Source organism: Nipponia nippon, unplaced genomic scaffold (genome assembly GCF_047370975.1).
Source record: "Nipponia nippon isolate SJK-2023a ecotype South Korea unplaced genomic scaffold, ASM4737097v1 scaffold_9, whole genome shotgun sequence".
Classification (NCBI taxonomy): Eukaryota; Metazoa; Chordata; class Aves; order Pelecaniformes; family Threskiornithidae; genus Nipponia; species Nipponia nippon.
The window spans coordinates 18,921,645-18,943,876 of record NW_028262413.1 but is presented as its reverse complement, the minus strand read 5'-3'; the positions used below and the strand labels follow the sequence as shown (position 1 = coordinate 18,943,876).

At 43.1% G+C, this 22,232-nt stretch overlaps 2 protein-coding genes across 13 annotated transcripts in view; one reads left to right on the top strand and one right to left on the bottom strand.

Annotated features, from left to right (window-relative positions):
• LOC104008711 (6-phosphofructo-2-kinase/fructose-2,6-bisphosphatase 4) overlaps window positions 1-7,190 on the top strand; it is a 37,575-nt gene extending 30,385 nt beyond the window's left edge. For 4 of the 5 annotated variants that reach the window (XM_087743199.1, XM_087743200.1, XM_087743201.1 and 1 more), the window contains one exon: window positions 4,276-7,190. In XM_087743199.1, the coding sequence (XP_087599325.1) occupies window positions 4,276-4,335 (60 nt within the window). In that variant the 3' untranslated portion in view covers window positions 4,336-7,190. The remainder of the gene's footprint in view (window positions 1-4,275) is intronic. The other variant, XR_015701226.1, reaches the window with a different exon arrangement.
• PRKCD (protein kinase C delta) overlaps window positions 5,378-22,232 on the bottom strand; it is a 73,233-nt gene continuing 56,378 nt past the window's right edge. For 5 of the 8 annotated variants that reach the window (XM_087743194.1, XM_087743191.1, XM_087743193.1 and 2 more), the window contains 13 exons: window positions 21,925-22,010; window positions 21,465-21,594; window positions 20,722-20,822; window positions 19,715-19,811; window positions 18,106-18,239; window positions 17,244-17,417; window positions 16,601-16,692; window positions 15,334-15,396; window positions 13,025-13,163; window positions 11,991-12,179; window positions 11,612-11,740; window positions 10,191-10,345; window positions 5,378-9,770 (listed from right to left, as the gene is read on the bottom strand). In XM_087743194.1, the coding sequence (XP_087599320.1) occupies window positions 9,758-9,770; window positions 10,191-10,345; window positions 11,612-11,740; window positions 11,991-12,179; window positions 13,025-13,163; window positions 15,334-15,396; window positions 16,601-16,692; window positions 17,244-17,417; window positions 18,106-18,239; window positions 19,715-19,811; window positions 20,722-20,822; window positions 21,465-21,594; window positions 21,925-22,010 (1,502 nt within the window). In that variant the 3' untranslated portion in view covers window positions 5,378-9,757. Of the gene's footprint in view, window positions 9,771-9,795; window positions 10,346-11,611; window positions 11,741-11,990; window positions 12,180-13,024; window positions 13,164-15,333; window positions 15,397-16,600; window positions 16,693-17,243; window positions 17,418-18,105; window positions 18,240-19,714; window positions 19,812-20,721; window positions 20,823-21,464; window positions 21,595-21,924; window positions 22,011-22,232 lie in introns of those variants that run through there. The other 3 variants (XM_087743195.1, XM_087743196.1, XM_087743198.1) reach the window with 3 other exon arrangements.

The window sequence follows — 22,232 nt, the reverse complement described above, 5'->3', positions numbered from 1 at the left end:
GTTTGCCCGCTGGCAGAAGGGATTTTACATTTCCTCTTTTCCTGCTGCTTGTACAGACATGGCTGATCGACAAGCATTTACAGCTCTGCTCCGTATGTTTTGTACCCAGATTTTATCTAGGCTACAATAAGCAGTTGACTGTTTCAGAATGTGGAAGCAGAGTTAGCCTGATGATTTTGTAGCTGAGTTGTGGCTCCAGTAGGCGTTGGATCCCAAACCAGCAGGGTATGCATCCTAAACTGAATTACAGCAAAACCTTTCACAAGCTGGAGGTGACTGCAGCTTGTTCGAGATGTGGCGAGATGCCTTGGCTCCTTTCTCTGTGATGTTACGGTGGGCAAAATGAGGCAGTGGGAAGCATCTGTGCCATTGAAGCAGCTTTGTTTAGGTAGCATCGAGTCTGGGAAAGGCAGAAAATCACCAAGTCCTGAAACTGTCTTCTGAGGGGGTCTTTTAGTCTTTAAAGTAAGCAAGAGTGGCGTGTTGTGGAATGCTTTTACCTGTTAGGTTTCTCAGGTGGTACGTTTTTCCAAAACCGGGATTTCGGGAAAAAAAGTGTTAATGTATCTGCGCTTCTAAAATTACACTAAAGTTTTCGGAGGTTTGTAGCCATTGGGAATGTCTGATATAACCAAATAACCTCCTGGCCAGAGAGCCTCCCGCTGTACCACTTGGTATTTAGTTAAACCAGTGTCCCAGGATGGGCTGGGACTGGGGAAACCCTGATTATCTCTCTGTTGTGACCGTGACGTTGGCAGTGTTTTGTCGCTTCTCCGTGTTTAATTGCCCCAGCCTCTTGGCACGTACTTTGCCGTGAAAAATGCCACAGAGGCGGGGATCTGAGCCTGCAGTACCCGTTTGCACACATCAATAGTGAGTCCGGTTGCTTTTACCTGGCAGCTGAGGTGACATCCCTGGGAGGTCGCCGGGACGCTGGCCATAGTTGGGTACCGAGAAACTGCGCCGAGATGGCTTGGGAATTGCTCTCACCACCCTGGGCCACGACTAAGGAAATACTGTGCAGATTTAAACTAAATGCATTACGTTTTTGATGGAGCCAAAAATCTGCGCAGGCTTCTGCTGTGGAAAAACTGAGTTTTGCTGCTTGAAAAAGGATGGCTTGGGCTGTCAGAGGAAACGGAGGGGGAAGATGGAAGGGGCAGAAACTTGGCCAGAGAGGAGAGCCAGGCCTGCCTGCTCTGTGGCCGGCGGAGGTTGCGGGAGGGGGGGGAAAGTGGCAGAAGCGCCCAGGCCCCTCCATCCCTGCCAGCCCGTCCCCCGGGGCTGCGGCTGCGTGCTGTTCTCTTTGCTGAGCGTGATGCTCGTTGTGCTGATGTGGGCAACGGAGTGAAGTGGATATTTACAAGCAGTTTTGCGCTCTAAGGGGTCTCCTATTACCGCGGGATTGCTTAATAATCCTCTCTGGCTTTTCTTAGTAAAAGAAAGGCCTGATGCGGGGCGGGAAGCGGCAGTGATGGTTTGTGGCACAGCCTGCTGAGGGAAAGCTGGCTCATAAGAGTACTGGATTGTTTATATTGTGCTGTTTATTTCTCTGTTTATGCCTGTGCTGGTTCTTTTCCCTAGAGGCTCCTCCTTTTCCCTGGAGGAGCCTTCCTGCAAAATCTTCCTGTTTTACTGTGAAGATTGCATGTAGCTAATCGAAATGAAACTGAAGTGGCAGGCTCTGCCTGTTCAGAAACCCATAGGACTTTGTTTCTGGGGGAGGCTCTGTTCTGTAGGAAAAAAGATGTACAAAGCAGGGAGGAGTATAGCGAGGAGAGGAAGAGCAGTGGTGTAAGAGCGTGTGTGAGTTAATCTGTGTTTTGAGTCTTTCTGGAGAGGACTGGGTGAGCTGGACCCTTGTGCAAGGCAGAGCGAGACCGCTCCTGCCCCGGTGAGCGCTGAGCCTCCTCGGGGAGCCGGCTCTGGAAGCAGCGAGCCCCTGCCCGGGCTGACTGAGGGAGAGCCCGTGTGCCTTAGTAGAAATAATATTTAAAAAAGGTGCGTGGTGGTTTTATTGCCACTCCTGTGTTTCCTGGGCTCTCTGGGCCGTGTTGCTGCTGGTGCACGGCAGTGGTAGTGCAGTTCCCAGGACGGCAGGTTTGTCCAGGCGTGCTTTCGCACGGCAGTGCCGGACAGTTGCAGGGACACCTTTTGGTCCCAAAAGTAAGGCTAAAACCTCGGTCGTCTTTCTAAGCAGCAGCACTGTTCTTGTTGTATGGCTTTTCTCTCTTGATGCCCATGGCTATTCGGGAAGCGGGTACAATCCCAGCTGCCATCGTCTCATCTAATGCGATTCCTATGAGCAGGAATCCCTTTACCATTAATGAGGATATTAGTCCTTTTCTAAGCCTCGGTTCATCTGGTCTCGCAGTTAGGTATTCCGTTTGTCTAATAAGCCCTAGGGTGTGTTTTTTAGGGTTTATCCCAGACAGAGTTTTCATTTTTCAGTGTGACAGTTCAGTGCTTTGCTTCTGCAGCCTGTTCTCCTTCACATTCACTCAAATTGAAACACTTTTTGCTTTCAACTTTCTTGACTGCATATCAGTATTCCCTCTTGGGTCTGCCTCAGTTGTTAAGATGCTGTTTTCATCTGATGCCTCTCATTGACTTCAATAAGCTGTATCTTCTGCCTTGTCTTGACCACCTTGTTTCCTTTTAGTTTCACGTTATATCTGTCTAGTTCTTGCTGCTTGTGGACTAATTTCCAGTACCTCTGGATTCCTGCATATTGATGCTCCATTTCATGCTCCATTTAATTTTCTTCAAATCAACATCAGATGCTCAGCTTAAAAGATTTCAGCCAATATTCTTGGAGTGCCTGTGGAGACGTCTCCGCAGTCCCAAGGAATTTCTGGGTATGTTGCATCAGTTACTAAGAAAAATACAAACAAATGCAACAGATGCCAGCATGTTTTGTTGTATTTTTTTTCCTCCTTGTAGTCACGCAGAACGTGACTTGTTTCGCCAGCTCCTCATGTTCCTAGATGCTGACGCTTTCTGTGCGTCCTTTGCTGCAGAAGAGGTGCTACCTGTAGAAGCTTCTTTCTGAAAAAGGGTTGTTGCTTTTCTGTCCTTCAAAGAGAGAGGTCAGAGTGGCTCGGGCAGTGTGTTGGTGGGTGCGGATTTCCAGGACTTGGACGACTGTGCCCAGCAGCATTTGTGCGTGTGTTCTCAGAAACCTCGGTGTGGCGTGTTTATGGTGGAGAACAGCGTGATTCACCCAAGGGCTTGAAGGCTGATGAGAAAGGAAAGGGCTGACACTAATGTAGGCGAATTGGTAAGGGCAGAAGTGATGTTGGCACCCTTCAGCCCCCAAATCAAATCTGGTGCTGCTTGTTTGTCTCCTGTTTTCGTAAGAAATGGCTGAAAATCCTAGAAACTGGGGTTGAGGAAGGGGATGACTTCCTTTTTAAGTCGATGCGTTTTGACCGATGGAGTTGTGCGTATGCCGTCTGGGAGCGTGTGCTGAGTCCCCCTCGCTGTGTGCTAGTGGGGCTCTCCTTTTCCTTGGGTTGGACTGAGGACGCTTGTTTTCAAAGTAAACTCTAATAAATGTGGTTATAAAACCGCTGACAGCTGATGTCAGTGTGACATCTGCCAACATGCCTATGTATCCTGAAGTGCATTTAAACTTCGTTACCAGCTCTTTAGGGAGTTACTCGGAGTCCTTCCAGTGACTTAACTGCTTACAGACAGGATCAGAATTAGCTTTATAGCTCTTGGTGTTAAGGAGTCATTTCCTGGAATGTGCTCGAAAGGAGGAGAGGTGGGCTTCCCTCCCTCCAGATTTTGTCAGTTCTCGTGTGGTTTATGACCTTTGCTGTCTGGTTCTGTTTTTCTTATACTATATGCGAAAAGACTAGAAGAGAGAGTGGATTAGAAAAATGTGGTTAAAAATGGTGGTTAAAGGAAAAAAAGTCTTAAAAACCGTAACATTGTGACCTGCATATGGTGTACTGAGACCGATTCTCCTACCAGACCTGGTGCAATACATGTCTTAGAGATGCTTTTTCACTGGCAGGGAAGAGCCTGCATTTAGATATCTGAGGAACTTGGGCTCTGCAAAGCGCGTAGCGGCTGGGACGAGGTCTAAGCCTGGCTTCTGACTTCTGCTCACGGGCTGGGACCTTTCCTTGTGTTTTACAAAACATTTTGAGGAAATAAGCATTAAAACTTGCTCATCTTTTGCCTCGTCTAATAGCCGTGTGTTAAGCAAAACTACAGCTGACCATGAGAGCCTTGCTTTACAATCTTTTTTCTTAAAATTTGCAGAATGTAGGTGTGGATCGGTCAAGAGAAGAAGCTCTGAGGACAGTACCCAACCACCTATAGCTCCAGTTCCTGGGGGCGGCAGCCCTTCCTCCATCACAAGAGCGTTAAGTAGCAGCTCAGGTCCAGGAGAACGGAGAAGGCGTCGCTGAGCGCCGAGCGAGTTGGAACGAACGCGCCTCCCCTTCACTTTTAAGACATTTCGAATGTGATTCAGCTTCTTTGGAGAAAACCTGTAGTTCTGGATAACTCCCAGTGCCGAAAGGTATCAGTAAAAAGATTTATGGGAAACAGAGTAGAGTTGGTTTTAGATTTTTCGTATGTAAATTTGTGCAGTTTCAGTGGTTTTTATTGTTCATCTGTGGATACTGCAAGATGGTTCATTGCCCGTGTCAATTTTACTGTCAGATTTTAACTAGATTTTACTTTTTTTTAAGTGCTTTTCTAAGAGTTCCTCTTATTTTTACTGTGAATGATTGCCTCGAATTACATGGAGATTTTTTTGATGGCATATTTAACATAAGTGAAATTCTGCATTTTGAGCATTGGAGGCTTCATGTTGCAAAACTACTTTAAATGGGCAAGCCTATCAGCTCTGTTAGCTTCCGTGTTTTAAAGTGAACTTCAGTTTGCCAAACACAACTTAAATTTTTCTGAAATGGGGAGACTTTCCTCTTGTAAAATAGAAGCATTAAAGCTAGATTTGCTACATGAAAGAGTCTGCTGTTTTAGCAAGATTTTAACGTTTTCCAGGGGCCAGCTGTATTTTGGAGGGCAGTGGAAGACAGTATTAAATGGTGGACGTGTGAGTATAGCTAGCAGCCTGGGTAATGAATCGAGAGAGAGAGAGAGAGAGACGTCCTTTCTGCTGTGATTACAGGAGGGGATGAGCAGCTTTTCTGCGACTGGAAGGGAGGGGAAAAGGATTCAGACTGTCAAGGGCTGGAGAAGCTGCTTGTCTTATTAGTGCTGTGATTGATTTTTTTTTTTTTTTTAGGCAATTCTTGGAATGAATTTCAACATAAAAGTATGTGTTTCCCTTTTATAGCCACATTTAATACGTACATCAGGAAACAGTACAGAAAGGTTAGGTGGAATTTAACCCTTCTAACAGCTCATGCAAGAAAAACACCAGGTAAATTCTGAAATTATTTTTAACATGGCACACCTGCCTTGGGTTTTTTTTGTGTTGCTTTTTAGCACCTTCCACCATCCCAGTTCTTTGCTGCTCTTTTATACCTTGTGAAACTCCAGTGCTAAAAATGGGATTTTCTATGTCTGTTGAGGCCACGACCTTTTAACTGTACTAAATCAATGTGTATTTTCTGTGTGTGTTACCAGACAACTGAAGCAAGCTGCCAGCGCTGCTGCTGGCTCCTAGTTCTGAATTGAGGAGAACTACTCTTTGGTAGTTGGACTGTGCTTTTTCTGAGGACTTCTGTTCAACTAACAGAGCTTTTACCATGTATGTTGTCGGGGTTTGTTTTATTTTGTTGTTTGGGTTTGGTTTGTTTTTTTTTTTTTTTCCCTTTTTCTCAATTCCTGTGTGAAATACTGGGCCCTCATAATGTAGTTTTGCAGGCAAGGGCTAAATTTGTCTTTTGTTTGTGCAGGGTTTATAAAATAACGTGCTGCTGTTGTTATTTGTTTTAATAAGCTAATTTCAGCAATATATTCAGCTCTGGAAGTAAGCCATACTGTATCGCTGGGTTCCATTTCAGGAGAGGAATGCGTAGGGTACGGAACGACCAGAAACACTTGCTTCAAGCGCTGCTGTCTAAAGCTTTGTGCGTGCGATCCATGCGTTTGGCAAGGCCCATTTCAGATCTTTTATTAGTTCAGCTGTGTCCGTAGCTATTGTGTGAGGAGAGAGACCACACAGCGCTGCTCAGAGAAGTTAATTTATTGATGCACAGTTAACAAGGCCACCTTCGTGGCAAAAACGTAGAAGTAATTTCCCCTCCCGATTTGACGTGTGTTGAGCGTGGGAAAGGCCGGGCTGTGCTCCAGCCAGCCCTCGCTCCTCCGGGCCTCCGCTGTCCAGCTGCGACCAGGAGTTGTTCAACAGTTTGTAAATGGAGAAAGTCTATCTGTAGTTAGAGGGCGAATCCCAGGAGACTGTATCGGAACAGCAGGGTTTTACCGGCAGACCGCGGCACTTCTTGAGCTCAGACCTGGTTGCAGGAACGTGGTGGACAGAAAGATTTTCCCTAGTGAGAGCTGAGCCCCAGGGCTGCTTCTCTTCAGCGGCCAGCACGGCTTGAGGTGTCTCCCCTCTCTCCCTTTCTTTGTTTTACCTCTCTCAACTTTCGGAGGTGCTGTAAAAATTCCTTGAGGCTAAATGTTTTATGTATAGTAGGTATTTTTATAGCCTGCTTTTGAACATACTGTGATGAGTGTTTTACTAAGTTGGGTGTTCAGTAAAAAGAATTGTATACAAGTGTAAATAATCTGTTATGCTGATACTTGAAGAGAAAAAAACCATGAAGTTGTCTGTTCTACTTTAGGAAGGTACTAAATCATTGACTGCATCCCACCCTTTCTAGCTGGCAAGAGCAAGTGTAGGCAACGAATGTAGATTTGAAGCGAGTGATGGGTTCTGCCCGGGGCGTAACCACCTTTCTGGAAAGGCACTGTTAATTGCAGATTATTGCCGCTGTCTCAAGCTGCGTACGTCCCCCCCTCCTGACGGAACCGTCACTGACGGGAGGTGAAAACCCTCGTCCTGACCTTGTGTATTTGTACCCATGTTTATTTTACTGCCTTCTGACTGTTAATGCACTTGCTAGCTCAGACGCAGTCTCTCAGATGGGATTAAACTCTCTTTTCTTACATCGTTGGCCTTCGTCCTAATCTTTCAAACAAATGTAATCGTTTGACCTTTGATCCAAGTAATAAAGATCAAATGCTACAACGTGTGCTGCTGTGTTTCTTTCCGTGCCCGTTTACCGCAGCTGAAGCGCCGGGTGAGTGTTCCTGCAGGTCAGAAGGTTTCCATAGCTTTTGGACGCGTAGGAAGGGTAGCTTGGTTAGGCATAAGAATGAAGTTAATTTATTCCATCGGTTGCTTTACTCTGACAAATAATTATAATTGGAGTAACAAACTCAGTAACTGGGGAAGATATTGGAAGAATGTATTGAATAAATACAAGTGAAGATTTGCACGCAACGGAGGAGAAAGGTGAGCCTTCATTAATTTTACCTGGTCATCAGTAGTGTAAGATCTGATCTACACTCTCAAAGCTACACTGTTCTTATGTTGTCTTCCAAATGCTGCTGCTGTTGTTTTGAGAAAGCTGAAAACCAACAGCAAAATGCTGCCTTCTAGTACAAATTTGCATGTATAGGTTAGGTAGATGGCATTAAATTTGCAGTGGTACTTGTCATTCTGAAGGATAAGGACAAAATTAATTACTACTTTGTGGTTTAGAATTATTATGTACTCAGATTTTCATGTCTTGTTGATCACCGTAGACTCTTGGGTGGTCACCGCTTGTATCTTCTCTGCTAGGTGGAAGGAGTGTTTTCTTCATTTTTAACTCTACTGTGCATTTATTTATGTTTGTGTGGGAGGTAATGTTGGCTGGTTGTTTCAGAGCTTTTGGGGTGCTTTCTGGACAAAATTCTTTAATACCTCCGTCTCCCTGTAGCGTGAGGATGGCCCAGAGCGCGATGCTTGCGGGAACCCATCCGTTTGCTGTCCGCCAGGCGGCCCTCGGGCACAGCCGCTCAGCGGAGGAGGTCCCCGAGGCTGCGTGACCTGTGGAAATGTCACTTCTGGTTGCTGTAACCAGCCGAGGTTGGTGGCAGGGCAGTTCCCCGTTCAGGGGGCGCAGTTGATGTAATGCCCGTGGCTAAACAGTGTGGTGCTGCTGCTGAGGAGGACTATAGTACCTGCTCCGCGGAGGAAAGGCGTCTCTGCCCCGCAGTCGGGCTGTCAGAAGGTGCGCGTGCAGCAGCAGGAGGTGCCGCCGGTCAAGTACCAGCTGAAAGAGTTGCTGTGTGAAGACCCAGGTCCCTCTTGAGCAGGTTTGGCACCCATTACTCCAGAGCGAAGCAGGTAAGTGCAGCGAGCAAACATTCCCACAAGCGACAATTACTTCTTGTAATTCATTACAGCTTCTTGCTGTCAAATACCCAATGCCTTTGGCAACCCCATCTGTAACTACGTATCTAGAAAAGCGTTTCTGCTTGGGTACAAGCATCCAGCACTTGCCTTTGAAAGCAGAATAACTTTCTGGTGAAAGTGGCGGAACAGAAATGAAGGGGGAAAAAACCCAAGTTTGCTGCTCTGCCTGGCAGTAACTCGCAGTGCGCAGTTTGCTCCCCCTCTGACAGGGATTTGTGTAAGTGCGTGCGGTGGGAAGGAGGTAAACCCCGTCTGTTTGGAAATGCCAGCTGTGTTCTGACTATTCCAGCCTCAATCTGCTGTACACTTAGATGACATCCAAGTCTTAACTGGCATTTCTTGAATGACCACAATAAATAAGCTAGAGTGGCTGTTTAGAAGAAGAACAAAGGTGGCACTGTATTTGTTTGAATCTGTCTTTATGAAGTCTTACTGGGGGGTGGGTGAGAGCCTTCTCCTGCTCTTTCAGCAGCATTAACAGCCTGGAACTACCCAGAAGCTACAGGGTGCTCCTGAGAGCTCTGTAGCATTGTGTAATTGTTGGACAAACTGATACTCACCAATACGTTGTTTTTTTTTTTTCCCCACCTGCTTAGTGGTTGAGAAAATTAAATCATTTGCAATAGTGGTACAAGATATAGAAAGCTTTTGAAATGCAAGGGACGTTGCTTCATTCTGTATTTTATGAGCTGACTGCAAGGAGAAGAGTTTTGGAAAGAGCTTTGCAGTAGTTAACATTAGTTTTTGTTTGTCATTAATGGTAAAAAAATCAAAATTCAGAAGTAGGTATTGCAACAAAGCAGGATCTAGTTTTGTGCCCTTTTCACAACAAGTAGAAGGAGCCACAGCTGCTGTAGTGAAAACAAGCAAATAAAACTGGAAGAAAGATGTGGTGCTTGGCAGCTGGAAAGATGCTTCCTCCCCGGCAGAGCAGGCAAGTGGTCCTAATGCTCCAGACAGTCGTTACCTGATGCTTTTCTCCTGGGAAGCTGCTGTGACCAAATGGCATATTCCGGTTAATAGGAAGTGGTGTTTAACAGCAGAAGCTGGCGCTGCCAGGCAGGATGCCCGGGCCTGGCTGTCTTACGCTTGTACTGCCTCAGAATAAATATTGAGCAGGATCACTGAAGCCCGACTCTGCTTGGCACTGATGACTCCAGGTGAGAGACAGGCTTTATGAAAAGTAGGTAGAGCAGCACTGAGCTGTTTCCCACCACAGCTGTCGTTACACTGAATCTCTGCTTTTGCCTAATTCTTCATTTTGGTTAATTCTCTCCAAATGTTTGTGTTATTTTGGAAGTGATCAAGGGCTTTCAAATTATTATTTTTTTACTGTAGTTTGAAGACAACTGGAGTTTAATTGTATATTCTAGAAAAAAACCAAAAGCCATGAATGAAAGGTTAATGTAACTTTCTTTTAATTGAAGACAAATAAAAGAACCAAGGGCTCAAACACTTTTTAAAAAGACATCTTCTGTTCCCCAATGTCTTCTCTCGAGCAAAATATACAACATATATATATATATATCACATAACTACATTCAAGTACCAAACAGAATTTACATTTTCCCAAATAGAGAAAATAATGCACACGATTCACATACCTTAAACCCAACCATGCATAAAAGAACACTGCCAATAAATCAGCAGTTGGATGTCATTAATCACACTACTGTGTTACTCTGAAGTATCGACAACATCGTTGGAACGCCTAACACTTAGCACTTGGGAGTTTTCGGTTCATAACGTTTAAACCTCCTTTAAAGTCCGGCCCTGTTCAGAGACTTACTTGTCCAAGATCTGTTCAAATTTAGGGTTAATAAAAGAAAATCCATCAAATGCAGACTGATCCATGGACTCGATCAGGTTTTTGTCACTGTAGGACAATTTTGGCTTCTCACTCAGAAATTCTCTGTCAAAGTTGTTGTAGTCGCTTGCTGACTTCTGTGTTAAACAGAGAGGGAAGACAGCTGGAGACAAACTTTGCAATTTCTTCCAGAACAAATTGCTTAAATATGAAAGGTCAGGAAGTTATTTATTTCTTGAGCTCCCCCCCCCCCCCCCCCCTTTAGAGAAAAATCTCCTTTTTGCAGATTTTAACAACACTGTAAGATTATAACTTGGCAATTCCTTGTTGTTAGTTGAAAACAAATAGCACCAGGTCGCTTTGGAGAAGAACCACCTGGATTTGTGATAACCTTTTGTAGAATTATCCAAAGATTCTCTATTGACAAAAGCAATGTGGCACTTACATTTAAGCCCAACATTTCTTGCCATTAACCAAAATTTTTAAGGCCCTGAAAGCATTTTGCAGTCTGTCCTTTTTCAGAGAAAGAAGCATTGTCCTATTGCAGCTGCTTTGTGTCTGGATAAAATATTTGTGCATGTTTCATGAAAATTCACATTACTAAAGACCATGTTTTACACTCTGAACCTCCAACGGTTACTGCTTGTAGGATCCTTACGTTCCCACTTCTATGGGAATATGCAACATGAAGCCGCCTGTTCTTGAACAGGACAGCTCTCCTCCATCGAGCACGTCAGTACGTTTTTAAAGAGACCGCATTACCTCCAGATCATTTCACTTGTACCAGTACAGGCTGGAGGAAGACTGGTTTGGATTTTTAACCAGGCGAGATAAAGCAGCAGCATCCCATGGCGATACAGACTACGAGTAACGCACGGTCTGCTCCTTAGATGTTTTTCTCAGGTAACATTAGGCATGTACATTACAAATAGTTCCATTTGAGACACTCGGACAAGTCTGAAACAGCACATACTTAATGCTTGTACAGAACACCTGCAGGCATTTGCCAACTGAGCAGCAGCCTCAAGTTATTGGTCCTTCTCCCACATGGCATTACAGAAGAGAAAAATGCGAGAAACCATCAATGTTTCTAACATCAAGGAGAACGGATATCAGAACTATGAGTTGATTTTTCCTGGAGATGGTATTAGTAAAGAAGCTCCTTGAGAGAGTACAGGAAGACAGTCTTAATAGCAAGATTTCAGGGCAGTCAGAGGAACATAGTGTACCTTTTTATAGCCGAACCATCCAAGAACAATGGGGTTTGAGATACATAACTATCTCATTTATAAAATTTGGGGAGAAACTTGCAGTAGGATAGTTTGAGCAAGTTAGAGAAACCTTCCCTTACCCGTAGGCTGACACTTGCGATACTGCTACAGAACAAAGAACAACCCACGTACCACTTTTGGCCTGAAAGGAGGGTCCACCTCCCTCTTCTCTAGCGCCGTCCAGTTGATGGTTTTGAAGAAAGGATGGTCTCGGATATTCCCAGTGACCCCAAGTCGTCTTGTTGGGTCCCTTTCAAATAGCTGCAAGAGAAGATAACCCGGTAAGGCCTTACCTCTGCTCAAAAGGTAGGTGGCAGTGGAAGAATAATGGGTATACTGCTAAAAGAACAGAAGTTGCTTACAGTAAAGAGACCATTAGTAATTAATCTGCCCTGGCTTCCCATTTGTAAAAGTACTTTGCTTGCTGATAAACAGCTCCTTTTAAAAGCCTAGATTGTCCCTCCCTGGACAAATACAGTACCGAGACACACTTGCTGATCATCGGTCCTACCTTTTCTAATATATCTTTTGATTCCTTGGTAATCCAGCGTGGGTAGTGAGGGGTGTCCACTCGGATTGACTCAAACAATTCATCTTCATCATCCCCATGGAAAGGGGATTGTCCAATAAGCATCTCGTACAGCAGGACCCCGAACGACCACCAGTCCACAGAGAATGTGTACCGCAAACCTTGCAAGATCTTTTTCCACAGAAAAAGTGCAGAGGAAGAAATACAAGTAATTAGTAAAAGGCAGCAATATATACCAAAAAACAGAAGGGGGATTTTAAGAGAAAATCTTTAATAACTAGAATGTTTACGGGGGTGGGGGGAAATCCAGGTATTTGACGTATTGTTGACACTGGTGCACATCTGCAGTTTTATCCTTGGCTGCTGTTCGTGGAAACGTGGACAGCTCAGTGGAAAGGCCTTGGCTCTCATTCAGAAGTTTTCTCCCATTAACTTTAAATAACCATATACTTGGAAAACATCTCTGGTTTCTTTACAAGATGAAGGGAGAAGCAAGTAGCAATGAAAAGTAGATTACTACGGAACAGACTCTGACATCATTTATAGCTTTAACAGCTAACTACCTTATTGGGACTAGTTTGCAAATCAGATTAAAAAAACAACTATGAACACAGGGAATTTAAGGTTGTGAGGTTCCCCTTAGAAGCTGCTTTTGCTTTGAATTTTGGTTGTTTGCATGGGCACGAGTCTGTTCAGCATCTGCAGTGCAAATAGATTCATTTTGCAGGAGCCCCATCTGTATGCTAGTTGTAAAGGCATAAGGGAAAACCAGGTCTTCAAAACCCAAACATTTTAACATTTCAAAACCATGGTTTTTTAAGCTTGCAACTATAGAATATTTACAAGTCCCAAGTACCTTCTACAGAGAACTTGGATTTAATGTTGTTTTTTTCTGTGCTAATTAGACTTTAACATTTCTGAACTGTTAGTCTGCAAAAGGACGATTAATCACAATGGCCACTCTAACATCGGTGTATTAAATCCATCCCAGCAGTACGTGACAGTATGATACTGACCTCGGGAGCAATGTAGTCTGGGGTCCCGCAGAAAGTGCTTGCCTTGTTCTCACCAACAACGTTTTCTTTGCACATTCCAAAATCAGCTATTTTGATGTGGCCTTCTCTATCAAGCATCACGTTGTCCAGTTTTAGGTCTCTGCAAAAAGTGTTAAAAAAACCCCCAAACTTATGTTTTAAGGACAAGTGGGTCATTTTTGTATTCAGATGCATGCAGTTTCTTCACTGATAAACACCTACCCTACATCATACAAAGAAGCTTATCAAGAAAATAATCATCCATCAACACAATACATACAAAATAGTATTTTTGTACTTCAAAGGCGGCAGAGAGAAGGGAAGAATTCTCTTGTCAGAGTAAATAAGAGGCTGAGGTGTATATAGAGTGTGTGACCTTACAATCCTCAACATTTGCTTTCAGATCCAAAAGCACACCTGCTGCTTCTGTTGCTTCTGGAAGGAGGCATGAGTTAATGCCCCACCAGCTGACATAGTGCTACACCAACTCCGTAGCTGAAAAGGAGGATTGTTGGAGTCAGAGTATTTGGCAGGACCATGAATGTTTGAAATCTGTCTGATTTTTAATACAACCTGTGACTTGTTCCTGGTTACAGCACAAGGGGGGTCACGTGTTGCGGCCACAGTCTGTGAAGTGTCCTATTCGTGTCTTTTTTCAGAATAACACTATTCAATCAAGTAAGAGCTTTTTAAGAGCAGTTTCCAAAACCTACATTCCCTCCCTTTGACTGTGATGCATTTTTTTGTCCATCTGGCTGCAAAAGCACATACCAAGGAGGGCAGGCTGAAGAGAAACTGAACAGCCCTTCTGCTTACCAAGAAAGACTTGAATAGAGCAGATAATTTTACATGAGAACGGGGCAGTCTTTTCTCCTTGGTAACTGAAGTTCTCCATATCAGCTACTTACGCGGCTCAGACGTGAGCTGCAGCTCGAACCAAGAGTCCCTGATCTAATGCAACGCGCCATAAATCCTTCCATGTTTGGATGTGAGCTGCTGTTCACCTGAGTAAATTGAATATATTTGAGATGGGGAAAACTCATTGTAACTTAGGGCACCGCACTTACCTAGCTACAACAGGTTCTAAAAATCTTTTGTATGGGTGTGCACTGATATGCAACGGCTACCTAAAACTGCTCCAGTCAGGTTCTGTGATTATACTGGTAAACATCCTCTGTGAGGCGGGGGGAAAAAAAAATGTACCTTTGGTTTTGCTGGTGTCTTGTTGGAAAATGGTACCATTTCTCTGAAAATATTTCATCCTGTGAAATCTCCCTCCAGGAACATTCTAATTTAACATAGGGAAATTTAACAGCAAGCCTAAAAATGCTCTAGCAAATCTGGGATGGAAGGATGTCAACATGCTGATGACAACATATCCTGGAGGTTGATCTTTTCCTGCATAAAAACCTGCAGGAGGCAGCGGGAATACAGTTGGGTGCGTTAAGTACCTTCCTGGGTTACGGCCGTCTTCTCTGAGAGGCAGATAGGCTTGTAAGAATCGTCTTTCTTCACCAAGGAGGATTCCTGTGATGTTCAGCCTCTTTCCAAACACTTTTTTACTAGTGTCTAACTTCAGAAAATTGCTTTAAAGGATGGATGCTCCAATAGATGCTGCCTGTTTCTATAAAGGGAGATGTTTTGGGGCACCTTCACCTAAGGCCTTGCATACTGTGCTCTCAAGCACGCAGCCGTTATTCTTTGTACCTCTTTGTTACAGAGGTAAGAGCTGCCCGAGCAAGGAGTTACCACATGGTGCTCTGAAGCTGGGGGTGGGGTGAAAAGGCCAGAGAAAGGTAATGGAGAGACATTAAAATAAACTTCTGATCTCTTGTAGTGTGGGTGTTTACAGTAAGAAGCAGCTGATTGGCACCTGGCCCCTGATGTTTCAACCTGGGGAGGGAGAAGCATCAATATCATCAATATCGTGGTTTCAGGGGAAGGCAAAAGCAGACAACTTTCACCTCGGTGGTTTTCACAAGGCCAGAGGAATTGACAGCCTCAAGGCCCCTCTCCCTTGCCTCCAAACTAAATGGACTCATGATTTGAAGGCAGTGTTTAAAAATAACTGAAACAAAACCACTTTTGTGTAACACAAATAACATTCCATCATTCTGGTTGCCAAGGAAAAGACACACAGATATAGATTCATCTCAGGCACGTTAATGCTCTCGGAATAACATCAGGTCTCTGACAGACAGCTTTTACATGTTACATCAGTCAGTAACTCAAAGATGTGTGAAGTGCTAAGACAATTCGCAGGTTCCATGCTGGCGCTAGTTGGTACTCACCTATAAATGATGCCTTTGCTGTGAAGAAACTGTAGCCCACATAAAATTTCAGCTCCGTAAAACCTGAAAAGACCAAAATATCTTTTAATCTGTCTTGCTCAGTTAAGACATAGTCAATGCAGCTGGCCAAAAGAGGTGCCATAAGCATCTCTGCATGGAGTGAGAAGTAGCTTACACCCCTTTAAATACTAGTATGCCTGTATTTACATAGCTGGCTGCTGTAATCTTCAAGTTAATCCCTTCACCACACATCTGTGTTATCTAATGCCACACAGCAGAGGGAACAGCAACTTGCCTTAATGCTTCATTCCACTTCCATTAGGGAACATTGTCCCTCTTCTGCTCTTTAACAGTCTTTGTATGTATTTAGAGAGAGAGATGCACATGCCTTTTGAGACAGCTACTGGGAGCTCAGTACTCACAGGGTTGCTTTAGGAGGGACTGGGCACTGATGGCTAAGTTAGAAACAGACCTCACCTATCTCCTTCCGCACCTGCCCCGTTGCAGCAGACAGACTGAAAAGTAGCATTGCTTCAGGGGCTTTCTCCTCAAAAAGGAGGTGATAAGCCAGAGGATATGAAGGAAAATACTGAAAGAATACTCTTCTCTCCCCCAGAAATGTATTAGAAATTTTGTGTGTGTTTGGTTGGTTTTTTTATTAAACAAATACAAAACTATTTCCACTTCTGTACAGCAGAGTGAATGTTGACCCCAAAACTTCAGAAACAGGTACAGAGGATGCCAGGAGAGGCTGACAGATGCACAGACGTTTGCTGAAATGCAGGTAAGCTGGAGGGGCCTTTTTCACATTTTTTCTGGGGAGAGTGGGAATAGAGCTTGCCCTGACCCATAAGGGTACTATCACGTCAACTTAGCAATACTAGTAAATACTGTAAGCTGTCGTGTCCCCCCACCCCCCCCCGCCATTTTCCAAGTTTTCCATCAAGATACTGTCCTAAAGGACACTGTACTTTTTGCTTTTCAGTGCTGGCTCATATTGCAGTTTACCTAGCATCTCTAGGTACAAGCATCCCTTAAAGTAAAACATCACACTGCTATGTAATTTAAAAAAACCCTAACTCCACACATGGTTAAGTGAAGTGAGCTGCTTCACTGTATGAAACCAGTACCTAGAAATACATTTTCAATCACCTGCCACTGAAACGTGAGTGGAAGACTGCAGGTAAGTGGTGCAGAACTAGAAGCAGTAAAACCACGGAGACTAAAATCATTCATGGAGATAGGGACCGAAGGGTTGTGGACTTACGTTGCTCTGTAGAGATCAAAACGCCCCTTGTCTTGTATGTGGAACATCAGGTCTCCCCCGTTCAGGAACTCCATAACGAAGAACAGGTGATCCTGTTTGCAAATAACCAGAGAATGGAAAAATTACTGATGCTATTGCAACTGTATATGAAGTAGCCATGTGGCTACTGGTGACCAAACAGCCACTTTCCTCCTCTCCTGAAGTATTTCTCTATTTCATGCACCCCTAAGAGTGTATGAGGCTCCTACAGGTTTGAGTAGCCTGGAAGCTCAGTAGCTGATCTATTCTGTGGATTTCTCGACTTAATGAAAACACACATTTAAATAGACTTACTGACTTCTACCTGTGACAGTCGTCTTTTTCCCCCTCACTGAGGGTAAAGCTAAGATCAAGGATTTAAATTAAACTGCCTCTTACTCCTGGTTGCATAGATGTTTTTCTGATCTCATTCTGTTCTCATCAACGTATGTGGGAGTCATACTCGTAGTTACTTTCCACAAGGCCTGTGAACTACTGCACAGAGCACAAGAGAAGGAAGTTGAATTCTTGCATCACTAAGTTACTTTCACTTGACTGCAGGTAAGAGCATCCATTAAAAGGCTAAATCTGTTGCGTTGCTGTCACCACTGGGCTTTTTTTTTACCTTTGTCTGAAACGTGCAGTAAAGGTGCGTGAGAAATGGGTTTTCCCATGCAAGTGCGAGGACCCGCTTTTCCACCATGGTACATTCCACATCATCATCAATTAGCACCACATCCTTTTTCAGAGCTTTGATAGCAAAGAATTCATTCTTCCCTTTCAGCTCAGCAAGCAGAACCTACAAAAAATAAAAGATGAGATTGCAGCACATGTAGGAAAGACTGTTGCTGATGGGATCAGTAACGGAAAGTCAAAGGTGCTTACAGCAGGTGCAATGACAATTAAAAGACATTTAAATGGGAAGATGAGCAAGATACGGGAAGGTGAAGTTGCTGGGCATAGAGATGAGGAGATGGAGCTCAAGGACCACGTAACACACACAGCAGCTTCCAGGGCAGTTTTTCTGTCAACGTCTTGTGAGTGTATAAACAGAAGACGCGTAGAAGCCTGCTCCTTCATTAGAGCTGTAGTTTCACAGACAACAGCAGACAAATCTGCGGAGGTCATGCCACTCTCCCACATCTCCCCCTGCCATCGCACGGGAGCACTCCAGTTCTCTGTTTCTGTACAGAGTGTATGAACATAAAACATCCTTTTGCACTGCGGTGCATAAAGGGCAATTCCTCTGCCTTGGTACTAAATAATAGAAAAACCGTTGTGCATTATGAATCACTTTTGAGTGTAGACAAGATTCAGTGGATGAATTGCTAGTGTCTTTGACAAAGACAGCTATATTCAATTCTGTTAAAAGATTATCTACCCAAGCAGCTGTAACAGTAAGACCTTTCTGGTTAATGGAAATAGCCCATCACAGTGCAGCGATCAAGCAAGGCCATCACCTTAACCTCCGTAAGTTTGTTACATACCTTTCCAAAACTTCCTTTCCCTAGTACTTTATGGAAGACAAAGCTGTCTATGTTGAATTTTCTCCTGCTTGCAATTCGTGATGCTCTCTTGGCTGTGCTTCCCTCCCAGAGTTTATCGTACTCGCTGTTATCTGCTAATTGAAACAGGGAGTTACAGTTCAATATATGCGGAAATACTGCACGACTCAGATCCCCTGCGAAGAATTAAGTATTGACATGCTATTTCAGTGCATCTGCTGCTGGAATACTGGCGAGTCTGAACATAAGGGTCAACTCCTGTAGTTTGTAACAAAGTTTAAATTATGTGAGCATACTTGGTAGTGTTGGATTTGAATTGAATCTGTAATGGTTTTTAATGCTGGGTTTAAGCAGTACTTAAGACAGGCATTACAAAAATCAAAGGCCCTAACTTTCCCCTATAACTAAGATACAGGGCAGAATTTGGAGAAAAACATACTTTTACAAGGACTGCTTATAAACAAATTATTTTTCTTCTGTTAACAGAACAGGCTAGTCCCTCAGCCTAAGCCGAGAAGCCATAAAAAGATCTGATTTATGCCCAATGCGGCCTAAGAAGCATGATCATACGAGTTAATCCTGATTATATCCTAAAATTAATAACTGTACTTTTTTTTTTTTGACTTCTGCTGCACAGATCTGCTGGGTCACTAACAAGACACTGATGATACCATGAGATGATGCCATGTATGCCCCATAAGCTGCCCAGCATCTGCGATAACCCAGGGAGGAATCACAGTGGCTGCACCCTGACTTAGTATTAAACCAAACCACCTTTGCAAGAGTTTTTTTTCTCTGTTCTGGCAAACCAGAACAAGTATGATAATTAATACAAAAATAATTTTCTTACTGGGCATTTCAACAGAATTAGCTCAATGTATGGATGAATACATAAAATCCTGTACCACTCCAAACGCACACATTATCCCTTACTGAGCCTGGTGATTTCCATCTGGTAAAAAGTTACTTCTGCTGTTGCATTTGTTTTTGCATAAATTATCATAGGTTAGCAGTTACGAAAATAAGGCTTATACCATGCTAGACCTCTTTAGCAATAGTAAAAAAAAAAAAATAAATAAAAAACCTTACTCTGAACCTGTAGAGAGAGGATTCCAGGTACTACTTAAACTATTTCAGTCATTCAATCTCAAGTAGTATTTTGGCTACTTACATCCTACAATAGACAGTACTTATCATTGGTTTCTAATGGTTTGTGAACAAGTCAAGATAATTAACAACGTGCATGACATTTCAGTTACAGGAGGGACGGAAGCACGTCGTACGTGTGTGTCTGGTGAGCGAAGCACCCTCCAGTTCCATCACGGGGAACTGCGCTGCAGTGAGTAAAGCAAGCATTTTGCAGAAAGGTGGGTATGCTCATGGACTAAAAGCTACAGGTATTTGTCAAAAGGTATGTAAGCATTTTGTGTGGCTGGGAGAAGATAAGAAGAAATACATGCGTGTATTTTTTTAACAGCGCTTATTAAAAAAAATGGTCTAACATAAGGCAAGAATGAATAACTACTTTAATTGTTCATTTGTGTAGTCTGGTAGGTCAATGGCTAAATTAAAACACTGTAGCTTTTCTCACCTGTTGCATCTCCTCCTGGAGCTCTAGGTTTCTTATCAAAATCTTGATAAATACCAACACTTTCTACAGATCCAGAATCGGACCTTCGTGTAGATTTCTGAAGAGGAGGGAAACATTTGAAATTATATTTACACTATTACTTTAGAAATACTTGTAACAATAGCTGTTAAATGTAACATGATGGCAGTATAAACTTTTCTTTTTAATTATTAACTCCTAGTACATATCTTTTCTGAAGAAGTCTGGTTCATACACTATTTAGGCACAGTCTTTACAGCTTCAGATCAGCCAATTGTTTTACTTCCTTCACTGCAAGAAAATAAGTAATTGAAATTCCTGAACAGTCTATGTTGTATTGTTTGTTGCAAAATTATTAAAGGTAAATATCCCGCGAAAGCTTAGGAACACTCAGCTCAGAGGAAACACTGTTGGCTTTTGTGATCTATTTTCCTGTTTTATTTCAGAGCTTGTGTCTGCATCTTTATTTGCAAGTCAGAAGTCAACCACAAGAGACAGCCATGCTGGAGCAGCAGATGAACAATGTAAACTATGGGGCCAGTGTTAATTCCAGAGGAGTTTTCTGTGTGTATATATCAGATTAATAAAAATTGAGAATATCTGGTATATTTCTCCTTATTTATTTAATTTTAGCATTCAAGTGGAATTCTAAAGTTGAAGCATGGAAAAACAGACTTCAGTGTTAAGATACCACTGTTTAAACAAACAGAAAGGGAGAGAATAACCTTGGCACCACAGAAGAAAAAAGCTGGATTTCAGGAAACCACACAGCTTTTAAAAAATTCTTTGTTAGGTGGGATTCCCCCTCCCCATTTAAGCTTTATGCTATCGACATCTTTGTTAGTCTCTTTATGGGTCAAATTAAAAATGTTTCCATTTCCTCTGTTCCAAACTCAGTTCCCCATAAAAGTGATAGGGAAAAAATGAAGTAAAACCCCCAAAATGCTCTGAAAACAACTAATTACCTGACACGTGGCAATAAAGCATACCTGGCTAACTTGATTTAAAGCTTCAGCTAGCAACTTCTGGTTTATTCCACATAAGTTTGCCACCTTCTTCTGGCATTTATGATGCACATTCATCCCGCATTCTAAAAGAAATGTAAAGACGGTTATACAAGCACCAGGAAAATACTCTCTGACATTACAACGAAAAGGGCTGCTTCTCTGTGCAGTTCAGAAACCTTGTTATAAGACCAGACTGGACATGGATCTATCATTATTAATAAAATTGCAGTTTTAATCTAGCTCAATGAAGCCTACAAAAATTGTTCAAAAGGAAAAAAGCTCCAATCATCATCACTTTATTCTAAAAATCTCTTACAATAAAGATCATCTTGCCTTTTTTGTGGGAGAATTATAAAAATGGTATTTACAGTAAACACTTTCAATACACTTTTAGGCACTACCTTGAGTCAGACGCACCAAATTTCAGCTGTTCCCAAAGTAGTAATTTTGATTATACTCAAGATCACACCTCCGCAGCATGTTTTCTGACTGCATTAGAAGCTCACCTTGGCTGAGCTGTCACACAAGCCAAGTGCTTAACTCTCTCTCTCTCTAGTAAAAAAGCTTTTTCAGCCACACATGGATGAGATGAATCCTGTTCCATATAACACACATCCAAATGCACAGTGTGTAGCAATAGCTAATCTCTAGTGGGGGGTGGAGGGAGAGAGACTCCCCTGGAAAAGCCTGGAGAGGTCCCAGCTGCCCTCCCTCCTCCTCCGTACCTTCACATTTGAGTCCTTGTTTGACCAGCCCCCAGAGCAGGCTGCCGCAGTGGTCGCAGAAGGTCGGGCTCATGTAGTTGTAAACTTTGAAGCGATGAGGCATGTCAATGTTGAAACGTTCCTTTTGAAACTGAGGGCAGGGAGAGGGGTGAGGCACTTTACCCAAAACAGGAGCAGCTTCTTAGAGAAAACAGCCTGGATATTGCAAAGCTACAACATCCCTCATCTAGCAGGGAAAGAATCTGCCCATCAAATACTACCCACCCCCTTGTAGGGCTTTAAACTACTTTTCTTGCTTTAAAGTTTCATCCACTACATGTTACATATGATCGTCAAGAGAAGACGAGTTGTGCAGCCAAGCGCCTCCCAAATGGACTTGGCCGTTTCTATACAAGGTTTTGTTAATTCAGGAGTGTTTAATTACATCATTACACTCTAACTATATTGTTCCAACTCTTACCATTGTGTCCCTGCTGTTGGCTGCAGTGCCAGTACACCTCCCAATGATTTTATCAATGCATTTCTTATGAATAGCAGCATTGCATTCTTCAAGACATGCACAAGAAAAAAAAGCATTCCTTCAGATAATAAATACATGGGATGAGGTGTTCGCATTTCATAGCATAATGTGAAAAACAAACTCCTTTCCAGCATACTATATACTCCAAAACCTTTCTTTTCTATCAAGATGATCTTTAAGCTGATTCCCTCAATTTTCTTTTATCATAACCTCTATTTCTAAACTAGATCTGCCTCCATAGAAAATGC